The sequence below is a fragment of the Onychomys torridus genome, chromosome 2 (assembly GCF_903995425.1).
Source record: "Onychomys torridus chromosome 2, mOncTor1.1, whole genome shotgun sequence".
Taxonomy (NCBI): Eukaryota; Metazoa; Chordata; class Mammalia; order Rodentia; family Cricetidae; genus Onychomys; species Onychomys torridus.
In genome coordinates this window covers 64,056,008-64,070,526 of record NC_050444.1, presented here as the reverse complement: position 1 = coordinate 64,070,526, position 14,519 = coordinate 64,056,008, and the positions used below count along the sequence as shown (strand labels likewise).

The following is a 14,519-nucleotide window of genomic DNA, read 5'->3' as shown; positions in this document are numbered from 1 at the left end:
ACAGACCTTATATTTTACATTTGGAACTGTGAGACCTAGGTAAAAATGGCATCTTCACAGTGGAATCTTTTCTTTTTGATTGACTGCCCTTTCCCCATGTCCTGGGAAGCCCCTTCTTCTGTATTTTGTTTTGGATGCTGTCATTCAAGATTGCTTGGTACCGCCAGCACTAGAAGGTTGTCCTCTGCCCCTATGCGGGCCATCTGAACTCTTTCGAACTACTCAGATAATTGTGAATTAAATCCCTTGTTATCCACAGAAGCTACTTAAATGGATTAAGAATATAGGGTGAATGCCAATCTAAGACAATATTTAATTACCCACATTTATCTAAGGGGCAAAATCCCACCTGTTCAGAGGGATATACAATGTACATACTTGGTTAGTGAGAAATAAACTCTCCCAGGGACTTAAAGTGATTTTTAAAGTCACCCTTTAAGTGTAGACCAGGCTGGTCCCGAACTCTGCCTCTGGAGTGCTGGGATTAAAGGTGTGCACCACCATGCCCAGCGAGGATAACTGAAGTTTCTACAGTCTCAAAGACTGGAGCAAGAACACTTTCCAGAACTGAAGTAGAGGCTGGCCTGACTGGTAATGTTTCCTGTGTAAGATTTTGTTCATACCTCACAGATCAACATGTTTCTGGACATGCACTTGAAATTTAAACCAGAAAATTTCTGCTATTTGCTTCTTCTGGTACGAATTTCTATAAATCACCCATTCCCCTCCACAGGGGAGCACAGCAGTTCCCAGGAGCACGGCCTTGAGCCCATAGACCGAGAGTCTGACTCCTACAGAGGCTCTCTCTGTGGACCCAATGCCATCTCAGATAGATGGTGCAGTAGCTGCACAGCCTGCTGGGATGGAAGGGTGTGTGTGTGCTCATGTGGGGTTACCTTCCTTGTAGCAGTGAATGAATGTGCGTTTGTGCATGCCTATGGATGTAGATTTGAGGGAGAGTTCCAGGATGAAGTAGTATGAATGGTTGCAAACACTGAATGCACACTTCTTAAATCAGGTAGGAGGATGAGTCAGCAACACAACACCATTCACATCAGTTTTGCCCATGGAGGAAGGGAGGGATAAGCCATGGCTGGGGACTACTGCCCACTGCCCCTCACATGCCTTTGATCATGCCGATGTCATTGGCCCCATCACCGATGGCCAGTGTCACCACCTTCTTGTACCTCTTCACCAGGTCTATCACTTGGGCCTTCTGAAGGGGGGTCATCCGGCAGCAGATTACCGCCTTGCACAAGCATGCTGTTTGCAGTAGCTCCAACTCCATGTTCCCTTCTAGAGCATAGGCCTGTAGCACCAAGACATACTTACTCATGTGTTATCCCAAAGTTTTTCAGGGTTGGACCTTCCCTTTGTCTGCCCTGTCTTTTCTAGGGCCAGCCTAGCTCCTCACAAGGTGCTCTACCCCCGAAGAGGGCCACCTCTTGAGTTAGTTCTAGATGTGAGTTAGTTTCCTTGCACCTGACCCAGCCTTCAGTGGGAAACCATTTATGGCCTCTCACTGGGTCAAAACAGTCCGTGGGTCATTTGGCCAAGTGATTTTTGAAGGGTCCTGTTCTGCTTGTTTGCCCCTTTCCCCTAAGTAGCAAGCCATGTTAGTAGGAAAAACTTGAATAAAGGATAAAGGAAGACTTTTCTTTGGCTTCTCTTTCTTAATATACTCTTGTCTAGAGTAGCCTGGAGAAAGACATCTTTTCATCCCTGGAAGAGTATCCCAGGGAAGGGGAGCAGGGTGACTCATAAAATAAAATAGAGAAGGGGTTTAGTTTCCCTGAGTTGGGTTAGACCTAGGGATAGAGTGACTTGGGATAAAGGAACAGAGTGGTAGCTCTGTGTTGCCCACCAGACTGCAGCCACTGATGACCAAGCCATAGTCGCCATTGGGTTTCTCGTCAAGTACTCTTTTAGGCATCTTGCGTTTCCTGGCAAGACAAATGTTTACAGGATCTGATTCCAGTAGAGACTCAGGTTTCATCTTGTTCCTTGCACTCCTGGAAACCAAAAAACCACAGTCAGAGTCTCATCTGAAGCCCTACAATGTAGGAAGAAAAAACATGTCCAAGGCCAATGTGGACAAGGGAGGCCCCAGGCTCTCCAGAGCAGCAGACAGCATTCAACTCATTTGAGGGAGGTGTCTGCTGCCACATCCACAGCTCCCCACCCACACTTAAGTCCTTTAGACCACGTGCTTCTTATAAAGTCATCCAACTATTTGGGGTGTTCTGTCTGTTCCCCTTCCCTCATTTCTTCTCTGTCCCTTCTGTGGAGGGGACCACATTTGGGGAAAGGGGAGAGGAAAGCTTGGGTCTAGACTGAGGCTGTGTGCCTGTGTGTACCTGAGTTCTTGCAGAACACTTTCCCTGTCTGTGCCTTCCACTGTGAACACCCCATCCATTTCATCCTTGAATATCCTACAGGCGTAGGCGATGTTCACAGCAGTCTCTAGGGAAAAGGGAACATGGTCTCATTTTGGCTGGTACTTACAGAGTCCTTACAGTGCACTCACTTGACAGAGAGTAGCTCAGGGCCCACTCGTCCAAGTTTGCCTCGGATACAGTTAAAATGACATGTGTTCTTCATGGACCAGGGGCGACTGTAGCCGCACATTCACGGGTGAATTTGTGAATTTATTTGTGAATAGCCAGGATCATTCAGACTCAGTTTTCTCTCAAAGGTCTCTCCTTATTGGTGAGTGTATGTGTGTGCCATAGCACATGTGTGGGGGCAGAGGGCACCTTGCAGGAGTTTATTCTCCTCTTTACCATGTGGGTCCCAGGGATGGATGTCAGGTCGTTACAGTCTTGGTGGCAAGCCCTTCACCCTCAGAGCCATCTTGCTTGCCTGTGGTATGTTTCTCTGAACAGCACTATTCTGATTTTTATGCAAATTTTATGAGAACAGAGACATGCTCGAGTTGTGTCATTTCTTTTATATTAAGAAACCTAGGACTTGGAATAAATTAATGCTGAAGAAAAATAAAAATAAAATTAATGCCCAAGTGCAACAAGAATGTATAAGAGAGATGCAATTTTCCCAGAAACTTCTTACTGGAAGTTCTTGAAGGATTCATAGGACTGTGCAGGAGATGCAAAGGTGTTTTGAGAAGGAAAACAACCCAAACCCAGGAGTAGGAATTGGGTTTGGGGGGAACATATGAAAATAATGGTCACAATAGGGGAGATGAGGGTGTGTGAATAGCAACAGACTATCTAGGTCCTTGAAGGCCAAAGAGATGCTTATGCCATGAAGTCACTGTAGGACCCTGGGCAGCAGGCTAACATACAATTAGTATATGTGAGGGTGACAAGTTGACAGCTGTGTGTAGACTGTGCTGAAAGAGGCAGAGAGAGCAGACCACAGGGACGAAGGCTGAATCAGGGTAACAGCAGTCAGGATTTTCAGAAGAGAGGGTGGTATGTGGTAAGGACCAGTCTTTGGGAGAACAGACCAGGTACTGTTAAAAACAATGTTATCAAGTTCTCATATGGTCCATTCCCTGCTGATGGGTCATATCCGACTTGTCTCTGTCACCAGTGACCACCAATACAAAGTAAGGAACACACTATCTACGCAAGTGGGAAGGAAGCCAGGCATCTGGCAAGGACTCAGTCACACAAAGAAGGAAAAGATGGTTCAACAGGGCAGGAAGGGGGTTGTCCAAGCTGGTAGTTTCCTTTACCTTGCTTATCGCCAGTTAGAACCCACATTTTGATTTTGGCTTTGCTCAGGGTGAGAATTGTCTCAGGCACTCCATTTTGAAGCTTGTCTTCTATGGCTGTGGCCCCTAGTAACTTCAGATAGGAGACACTGGTGAGTGAGGTCGAGGAGGGGAGCGCCAGCACTAAGTGCCTATGCACCTCAGCACTCTGAGCTGACTCTCCTGGCAGGGGGTCCCCGAGGGAAAAGTCAGCTCAAGATGCCTCCGACACACAGCTGTTGTTCGTTTGTTTGTTTTGAGACAGGGTTTCTCTGTGTAGCCTTGGCTGTCCTGAACTCACTCTGTAGACCAGGCTGGCCTCGAACTCACAGAGATCCACCTGCCTCTGCAAGGAATTATAGGCATGTGCCACCACACCTGGCAACATGTAGTTTTTAACCACACACTGAAATCAAAGTTAGAAACACAGCATTAGAAACTGGAGACAGAAGAGCCTCGCACAAGCCATACATGAAGCTATGTGCTCACACCAAACCTGAACTTCCGGTATCACAGCACGTTTCCTGGCCGGTTTGAGCCCACTGAGCCCATCTGAGACTCTCACGACTCTCCACCTCACTGGATTAGGAAAATATGGTCTGACACTAAGCCTTTGGTTTATAGTATTCCTACAGTGCTGACATGGGGGTGGGCCCCACAACTAAACTGAGGAGAGGGGAGACTGACAGACTAAGGCGGAGTGGAAGAAGCCTGAGGTCTCCACCATGTTCTCTGGTGGTCAATAATTTCTCTCTTCATAGTACAGCCAGCCTGGTCAGTCTGGTAACAAATAAATACACACCTCTAGGGTTGTGTTAACTTCTCTTTTTCTTTTCTTCTCTTTTTTTCCCCCTGAGACAGTGTTTCTTTGTGTAGCCCTGGCTGCCCTAGAACTAGCACTGTAGACCAGGATGGCCTCGAACCCAAGAGATCTGCTTGCTTCCCGAGTACTGGGATTAAAGGTGGTGTTAAAGGTGTGGGCCACCACCGCTGGGCGACTTTTCTTTTTCTTATGTCTATAATCAACCCATGTGCAAATTCTATGGACTCTAGAAGAGCGGAGCGGGATGCGGCCCGCATTGTTACTACCTTCTTGTTGGCAGCGGTCTGTGCAGAGTGGCGGCTGGAGAAGCTGTCACATCCCCCCTGTGGTCTCCGAGGACCCTCACCTGTGCTTGGGGCCTTTCTTCCACCTCCTTCCTCGTCCTGTTCCAGCTGCTCTGCTCTTTAGCAGGCTAAGCCAGCCCTCACGGGGTCTTCCCTATTGCCATCACTGTGTGTGAAGAGCTGGTTTGCATAGCTAGGAAGCGGCTTGGCTTGTCAGCTTCCAGAGGATTCTCTCAGATGTCTTCTCCACAGAGCAGACCAAACACCTTGTAATACAACAGTGCCTCTGCCCCTTCAAACCACTTTGTCTTCTGACATTATTCCATTTTTCCCTGTAGTATTTTCACCACCTAACATTTTATATATATATATATATAACTTTTTGCCTGTTTTCTCTATCAGAACATAGGACACAGTGGCTCACAGGTAGCACTTAATATATATGTTGAATGAGTAAATTATTTTTGTCTTGATTATGACATTAATTCCTACTGAATTATCGAATCTGTATATTATTCAGATCTTTCCTTCTGGATTCATTCCTCCTTCCTTCCTTCCCTTTCTTCCTTTATTTTGAGACGGAATCTTCATCCCACTATGTAGCTAAGGATGAGCCTGCCTTCACCTCCCAAGTGCTGCAGTCGCAGGCTTGTGCCCTACCCGGCTTTATGCACACTCAGGATGGAGCTCGGAGCTTTGTGCATGCTAGACCAGCACTCTACCAACTGAGCTGGTTCCCTAGCCCCAGACTATATGTCGCTTTTTAAAATCAGATTTTGAGGGAGAAGAAAGACTTTTAAAAAACTATAACCAGAACAGTTTTTCATGATGAATTTAGAAGATTCTGGGTATGTTCATTCCACATGAAGCCCTGTACTTAGTTTCCCAGACACAAAATTTTGGGGCTTTCTTACTGAGCTTGCCTGTCATCCTCCCAGAGAAAGGCTCATGTGCTGATCCTGTGGAGGTCATGCTTGCTCAGGCTACTAGCTACCATCCCCACCGTCTCTGGCCTCAGTCTGTCTTGGGCTTCTTCATACTCACCATTAAGTCGCTTTCAACTTCTTCATAGACCAGAGTTAATTTTCTTTCTCGATCCTCTAAAGTCAGGCAGGCTTCACTGTGCTTTTTAATCCATGTCTGGAAAAATGCATTATCCAATTCTCGGTAAGCTACCATGAGGGTGCGAAGGCCTTCACTGGCAAAATCCTGGAAGATATATATGTGTGCCGAGCCTGAGCTGGCAAGGCAGAGGTAAGGGACTAGCAGACTGACCACAGGGGCCACCTGCCTGTAAAATAGAGTTTCCTAGTTAGGGCCATGTGGCTAGTCTTGTACTTTCTAAGCCAAATGTTCCAGGGAAGCCAAGGGAGGTGATGCATGTATGTAATCACAGCACTTGAGGACTGAGGTCCTAAGCTTCAGGCCAGCCTAGGCTATGTCCAGAGTTCCTTCTTCTAAGATCTGGATAATAAAATAATACACGGCTTACAGAGAGGATAATGATGATGACGGCATGAAAATTGAGAGAATCACAGACTAAGAGGGAGTTGTTATAAATGATGTTACATAATAAGGCGTATTACTCTGCAAATGCACATTCAGTTTCCCCTCATCCTTTCTCCATCAAGTACTCAGTGAACAACTTAGACAGTACATGCTCACAGTCTGTCTGCCTCTCGTTGTTTAGCTGAGCTGCTATAGATAACTGTACTAATCCTGGGTGAGTCGGTATGTTCATTCCTTGGTCACAGATATCTCTCAGTCAGCCACAGGTAGCCATGCTGCTGGAGTGTAGCTTGGTCACAAGGAGGCCTGGGTGAGAATGTGGGTAGTTTAGAGCAGAACTCACCCATCTGAGGATGTTATGCGCCAGACCTTCAAATCGCCATGATTCTACAGTCTTACTGCTAGAGTAAAGGGAGTGAGAATTCACTGGCATTATAAGATCAGAGAAAACACAAGTTTGCTCTTATTCCTTGTTTAACTTCTCAGTTGATGTTAACTTCCAGGTATAAACAATGTAAGGCAACATCCCTAGGGAATGTCAAATCTTAAGTATGTGTCCTATGGGCAGAGAAGGTCTCAGGAGACTCAGGAAGGGTATGAGAATGGCAGAAACTGATTTTGTACTGAATATAGGTAAGAGGACAATACACCAACAGATTCATTAATCCATTTGACAAATCACTCTGCAGAATATGCTAACATCTCTCATCCCTACTGGTATATTCTTCTTTTCTCTTATCATGGGCAAACCATGGCCTGGTGCCCAAATCCTTCCTGTCACCTGTTTTCAGGTGGCCTCTTTGCTGATTCCTGATTTGGTGGACATGGGGCTGTGCTTGTGTGTTGGGGTTTGGTTTGTCTTCAGATGGTTAGTGTAGTTAAGTTGCATTATAAGCGACTGTTAAAATTGGCATCAGGAAACATGCCCAAAGGTTTGAAGTGGTTTTATGACCATCCTTTGAAGACAGGCTGGGGAAAGCCATCTGTGAAAGTGTTCTAGAAAAGAGAACAGACCATGAGAAGACACCAGGGCCTGAATGAGAATAAGATGGAAGCGCTGTTTTGGGTAGGACACAAACTCACTTCTTAAAACTTGAGATATGGCTGGCAGGATGGCTTAGTGGGTAAAGGCACTTTCTGCCAAGCCTGACAACCCTTGTTAGATCCCTCGGGCTCACATTATAGGAGAGAAGCAACTCCTACAAATGGTCCTCTGACCTCTACACTGGGCCATGGAACTCATTCACCCACATACATACATGGATAAATACATTTCAAAAACTTGATATATAACTCACATTCTGTAAGATTCACCATTTAAAAACACACGATTTAGTTTATAATTCATCAGTTTGTAGAATGCTCACCATTATCTAATGCCAGAATCTCCATAAACCTCCACTTACTTTTTTGTTTTGCATTTAAAGACATTTATCTATCTATCTATCTATCTATCTATCTATCTATCTATCTATCTATCTATGTATCTATCTATTGTGACACATACATATTCTCTCTCTCCCTCCCTCCCTCCCTCCCTCTCTCCCTCTGTATATGTGTGTGTGTGTACGTCAGTGGACAACTTGCAGAAGCTGGTTCTCTCTTTCTATGCTGTGGGTCCTGACTCAGCTTATCAGGCTTTATCTGCTAAACCTTGCCAGAAGTTACTTTTTTTTCTCTGTAGATTTGTAAGTAAATCAGGAATGCTATCTTCTGGCTTTTTCACTTAGCATGTTTTCAAGGTTCATCTATAGCAGCATGTACATCATTCCTTTTTATTGCCAAAAATAGCTTTGTAGGGGAAAAAAGCACATTTTATTTATTCCTTTATCTGTTGATGGACATTTGGGTTACACCAGGCATTTTGCAGACATGAATAATCTGCTATAAACATTCATCTGTGTTTTTTCTGTGGATGTGTTTTCATTTCTCTGGAAACAGAACTAGGAATGGAGTTTCTGAGTCACATGACAACACTATGCTTATTATTAATGTTTTTGAGGAAATGCAAGGCTGTTTTCCCAAATGCCCATGCCATTATACCTTTTTATCAGCAATGTATGAGGGTTATATTTTCCTACATCTAGATGACATCTAGTATGGTCTGGTCACCAGGTTTAAACCAGCCTGGTAGAGAGAAAAGCAGTATTTCATGTTTTTTTATTTGTATTTTTCTAACAACTGATGATGTCAGCATCTTTTCATGTGTTTATTTGTTCTCTGACTTCTGTCCATGTGGTAAGGCATAATAAAACAGTATTTTCTAAATCTGCTTTATGAACTGTTTTACTGATCTGCTCTTCCCTCTCCATCCTGTCTTGTTCTTTCCTTATACTGCTGGCCTTTTACACATACAGGTAGAGTTTTAGAAATCTCGGAGTGTGCTGATCTGCTTTCCCTTTCTCGTGACAGCAAGCCAAGGTCGCTCTTTCCTCTGTGATAACTTGCAAATGCTAGTGGGTAGGAGTAGAATAAGACAGGGCGGGAAGGTACCCTCTAGGAGTTCAAACCGCGCCTAGTGCTTGTGTTCTGCTCCTTACCCTAGAAGTAGCACGTCTGTGGAATAAGGCCTCCATGTTCTGAAGCAAACACCAGGTCTGTAGGACCTCAGGAGGCAAGAATCATAGAACTATTCTGATCACTGTCTACAGACATGATCCTCGTTTTGCCTCTAGGGTCTTGTCCCTCATAATTCTTTGACACAGAAGTTGGAAATGTGAGAATACAACACAATAAAACAATTTTTGTCTTTCTTTGGTCAACCAAAAATAAATAAATAAATACAACTTGACGCCAACACACACTCATATAGAAACACCCTAAAACAGGGACATAACTGGTCAAAGTCATGTGAAAAATTGCAGAGAGAGAACCACCCACAGCTCCCATCTGCTCCACCCTAACACTCACATCTAAGTGATCCATGGTCACATCACTGAGGGATGCACAGGAGGGATGAAGCAGTTCATAGATGATGGTGTCTGCTCCCTTGCAGAACAACATGACCCGATCTTCAGGTGTCCGAACTAAAGATGAACAAATTAAGCAAAATAACCATATAGACCTACTGTTTAAAAATTTGTCTGGGTTCATTGAGGGATAAAAGGGGGCTGTTCCCCATAACATTTGTTTCTGCTACCTTTGGAGGCTAAGAACTCAATGGAGTGGTCACACAGGATAGATCATGTAGTAAGGGCCTGATAGTGACAGAGAAACTTTTTGAAACAATTCTTCGGTGGGTTCAATGTCCCCCAGGAAGAGTCTGATGCAGACTATTATTTAGTTGTTTTTGTTTTCCTTTGTGAGGCAGAGTCTCACTATTATCTGAGGCTGAGGCTTGGAACTTGCCCCAAAATATTTTAAAATATTTTTGATCTATAGTTGGCTGAATCTGTGACTCTATGGGCAACGAGGGCCGACTATATTATTGGCTCCGGTTCTTATGCCATGTTCAGGCTTTATGGGTTAATTTTATGTCCTTATCTTAGATTTGAATATACTGGAAAGTCACTAGCAGAAATACTAGAGAAAGGACTTAGCACTTGGTAGTAAGTCCCTATTTATATAAGAGACAATTTAAAGGAGACAAGAGATAAAGTGTGTGTGTGTGTGTGTTTGAGGCAAAATATCTGAGAAAAGTCATGTGAGTGGGAGATTTATGTGTAGATGAAACAAAAAGTCAATATGCAAATGTACGCAAAGGGCATAAGAGAGACTGACTTAGAGGGAGCACCCACCACCAAGAGACTGACTTAGAGGGAGCACCCACCACCAAGAGACTGACTTAGAAGGAGCACCCACCACCAAGAGACTGACTTAGAGGGAGCACCCACCACCAAGAGACTGACTTAGAGGGAGCACCCACCACCAAGAGACTGACTTAGAGGGAGCACCCACCAACCACAGACATTCTCTTGCGCTCATTGCTGAAGTCCAAAATAGCCAGCAGCTGGTAAACTCGTATTTTGCCCATTTCGATCACTGTGATGGTCTCAGGTGTGCGGGAACAGAACACAAAGCCAAAGTTCCTAGAAGCAGTGACCAGGGCACCTTCATCTGGTGACTGGGCCTGGTACACTAGCTCACCTGACAAGAGACAAAAAGGTGACAGAGCCTGCAGAGGTGAGCAGTGCAGTCCACCCAGAAGTGAGGCCACATTTCAAGTGGCTGACAGAAAGCCCAGAAGGGGACATATTTCTTCAAAACTTCCTTACATGCCTCGCCCTACAAGGTTAAGAACACTGGCTGCTCTTTGAGAGGACCATGGTTCTATTCCCAACACTCACATGGTGGCTCACGACCATCTGTAATTCCAGTCCCAGGGGAGCTGACGCCCTCTACTGGCCACTTTTGGCACCAGGCATGCACATGGTACATCGACATACATACAGGAAAATGCCCATACATACAAAAATAAATCTTAAGTGGGGCATGGTGGTGCAAACCTTTAATCCCAGCACCCAGGAGATAGGGGCAGGAGGATCTCTGTGAGTTTGAGGCCAGCCTGATCTACAGAGTGAATTCCAGGACAGCCAGGGCTACACAGAGCAACCTTGGCTCGAAGAAAAGGACCCAGGTTCAATTTTCAACACCCTCATGGTGGATCACAATCACCTATAACTCCAGTCCCAGGGGATCCAATACCCTCTTCTGACCCCATAAGCACCAGGCACATAAATGGCACACAGACATACATGTAGGCAAAACATGCATACACTTAAAATAATAATAATAAAAAAATTAAAAACATTTTAAGAAGAAAGACTTAATAATGAATCAACAGTCATTTCTCATTTATTGTTTTTAAAAAAATGTTTGGTTAAATTAATGGATGACTTTGCCACACTAAAGAAGCTAAGACACATGGTGATGACTGAGACACACTGTACGTGACAAGACAACTCAACTCACCCTCCAGGAAGTCTGCAAAGACAGTAGGACTGGTCAGATGGATGCTTCAAAACCTCTCTGGAGGGCACCAGTTTGACCCCTATCCAGTGACTGACACTTTCCCTAAACCTGCTTGCTACTCACCTTACCGTTCCACTGCTTGCCAGCACGCCCTTGTTAGGAAGTTCTTTCTTAGGTTAGACTGTTCAGAGGGTATCACACCACCCTACTTTCAAGCAGCCCTGACTCTGGAGCATAGTCTCAGTCCATGAGGTTCAGGCCCGCGCTCACCTTCCACCTTCTCTTCGGACATCACCGTGTGGCACAGCGAGAGGCAGAGGAAGAACAGGTACACCAAGTGGTCTTCACTCCTCACGGCTTCCACCAAAGTGTTATCGTAGAAGGAGAACTTAGGGTCGGCCAGCTGGTTATAGGAGAAGTCAACCTTCTCACTCTGAAAACATAGACACCAGAGCAGAGTTCTCAGGCACAGCCACACATTTTCCAGAATGTCCCATTGGTGTTGCTTCTGGGATGGGACAGGACCTCTCAGGAAATGAGAAGGGGAGAACAAGAGAGATGGCAAATTTTCCAGTGCAGGTTGGCCTGCTGACCTGGGCCGTCACCGTGCTGGGAAGAACCTTCCCAGGACAGGCGTGGCTTGGTGGACCTCCTACCCCCTCACACTCCTGCTATTCTAAATGATCAATGGAGAACTTGAAACTTGACTTTTCTTGTTTCCAAACCCATCTGATAATCAAGTGTGAGGGTATGAAGGACTAACTGCTCTCTGTTAATAACTGGTGTCTGAGAGAACTCTTATTTCTGGTTTTGTCTGTCTGATATAGGTGGCTGAGGAAAGAATAGGTCCTGGGTACAGTGGTATCATTGTAATGGATCCACAGAGACAAAGTAGGCTGGAGAATAATCCTGGAAATGCCACGTGACAAGTTTCAGTACATGCTTGTTTACATATTAATACTGCCTGACATGTAAGCATGCCTGGCTCTTCCCGCTTCTCTCACAGTTTGATCTAGTTTCTATTTAATCCTGGACTCAATTTGTGGGTCCAAAATTCACTATTTGCCTGGTTAGGGCCTGGCCCTTCAGACTGCTTCATCTCCATTTAAGTCAGGCTATTGGCAGTCATCATGAATAAACACTGGCCTGAAGACAGCAGTCTGTTAACATGTTTGCCCGGTCCATATCAGAGTTTCCACAGATCTTTCTCCAGTTCTTCATGGTTGTTCTACTGCCTGCACTGGGCCCCAGTATTCAAGCACACACAGCTTGGTGCAATGCTGCAGAAAGGGAGGTTTGAGGCAAGCAAACTAGCAAGAGTTTTGTCAGAGGAACAAGTCTTTGGATCCAAGATCTAGACTTAGCCAGTCATTAAAGGTATGAGCTTTAGAGGCTTATGGGTTCAGAAGTTTAAGAAAAACCCATCACACAACATCCCCTAAGGCTTTTCTAGAATTGGCTTCTTAAACTGGCACATTCTCTGAAGTAATAGGCTGTGAATAGGTTGGAGAGGAAGGCAAGTACTAGCTCCTGCATTATCATATTATTTGCAATATAGCCTCACAGCAACTTGCCATCAGAAGTGAGTGACCAATCAAATTTGTCAGAAGGCCTTCTGGAATCTGGATAGAGAGTGTATTGAAAGTAGTGGGATAAAACAGGGGACCAGCTAGGAGACAATTCAGTGATTCACAAGAGAAATGATGAAGAATTAATAACAAATGTTAAATCAAAGATGAATTTGAAAACACAGGGAGCTGGAACTGGTATAACATGGTTCAGAGGAGAAAAAGATGGAAAGAGTTGAATAATTTTATATTTCCCAATTGAACCACTAGATAGAAAGTGCAACCCTTTATCAAGACAGGCCATCCAGTGGGGTAAGGAAGTGTCTGACAGTGAAGGACTCTCAGGTGGCAATGCAGGTGGTCATTGCACACATAATTTTGAAGCTCAGGAAAGTGATCCAAGCAAGTTTTGGTTTTTTAAAAAATCTTTCCTCCCAGATAAGTAATATGTGATGATGGAAATCAAGCTGGCACTGACCTGGAAGCTTCCTCCCTACTTGATAGCTTTATAGCTAGCTGCAAGTTACTTACTATGCACATTACTGGGGAGAAAAGTATTCATTAGTCTTACCCAACTGCTAACCCTGCTAGCTATAATAACAAATTGTCCTGGCAAAATGTGCCCATTGGTGCAATCATGGCACAAATGTTATGGCAGTAACCAACTGCTTTCTGATTAGATTTGAGGCCTGTTCCATAAGACAGAATTCAAGCCTGGCACTGTTAACAGGGCCAAGAACCCAGGCCAGGTAGGTCACAGGCCATAGGGAGAAACTACTAGTATTACTCTGCTAAATGGACATAGTATTACACTAACTCCTAATGACTACTATTGACCCAAGGATTACTGCATTCTTCAGCGCTCATCAGGGAAACCTCTTTCTTCCGTAGGTGGAAATTAATATAGAGACTCACAATTGGAAGGCTTTTGTTTTGTGCAGGATGACTCATCCCTAACAGCTTTCTGAGAGCCAACCTGGGTCTGCCTAAGGACCTTAGCAACAGCAGCTAAGACATGATCTGGAGATGACCTGGACCAATGAGAGGCAGCCATGTCACACCAGCAGATGCATATTCATCAGACCTCTCTCCAGGGTGGGGTGGAGGGTATATAAGGCTTGTCTCTTCCTGAATAAACTGAGCTTATTGTTTTGACATTCTCCCAGAGTCTGTGTCGTTGACTCTATGCCTACTTGGCCCCCTCCCCCAAAGGGAACAACAGCACAGGATCCTGCTACAGTTTTGTTTTGTTTTGTTATAAAGTACAGACTGGTTTTCCATTTCCTACCTCAACTCTTTGGCTGGATGGGAACAAGGTGGACACTGGAAGTTATAGTTTGCTATATGTAAGTGGCTAAGGGTTTAGCCAGCGGGGATAGTACAAGGGATACCCTGAAGGTGAGGATGAATATTCTAAGAAGAGATGTTTAAAATTAAATCCACAAATAAAAATGGAGTCCCAATAGTTAGAAAAGCAATAAAACAAACTAGCTAGAGATAGAAAGAGAGTTCTATAACGGTGTGGACTAGGAGTACATAGTATGTCAGCAAAGGGAAAAATCAATATAGTGAAAATAATCTAAAAACTCTATGTTAAAGCCATTAGACTTATTTATGTTTATGGGTGTTTTGCTTACATGTATTTAAGTGGACCATGTGCATGCCTGGTGCCTGTAGAGGTCATAGAGTGTCAGAAACCCTGGGAC

The 14,519-nt window shown here is 44.6% G+C and overlaps 1 protein-coding gene across 1 annotated transcript in view; it reads right to left on the bottom strand.

Annotated features, from left to right (window-relative positions):
* LOC118577872 (phospholipid-transporting ATPase FetA-like) overlaps positions 1–14,519 on the bottom strand; it is an 80,731-nt gene that overhangs the window by 4,880 nt on the left and 61,332 nt on the right. Inside the window, exons 15-22 of the mRNA XM_036178540.1 lie at positions 11,516–11,678; positions 10,232–10,420; positions 9,245–9,360; positions 5,870–6,034; positions 3,701–3,812; positions 2,358–2,463; positions 1,865–2,012; positions 1,126–1,309 (exon numbers count right to left, since the gene is read on the bottom strand). Coding sequence (XP_036034433.1) covers positions 1,126–1,309; positions 1,865–2,012; positions 2,358–2,463; positions 3,701–3,812; positions 5,870–6,034; positions 9,245–9,360; positions 10,232–10,420; positions 11,516–11,678 — 1,183 coding nt within the window. The remainder of the gene's footprint in view (positions 1–1,125; positions 1,310–1,864; positions 2,013–2,357; positions 2,464–3,700; positions 3,813–5,869; positions 6,035–9,244; positions 9,361–10,231; positions 10,421–11,515; positions 11,679–14,519) is intronic.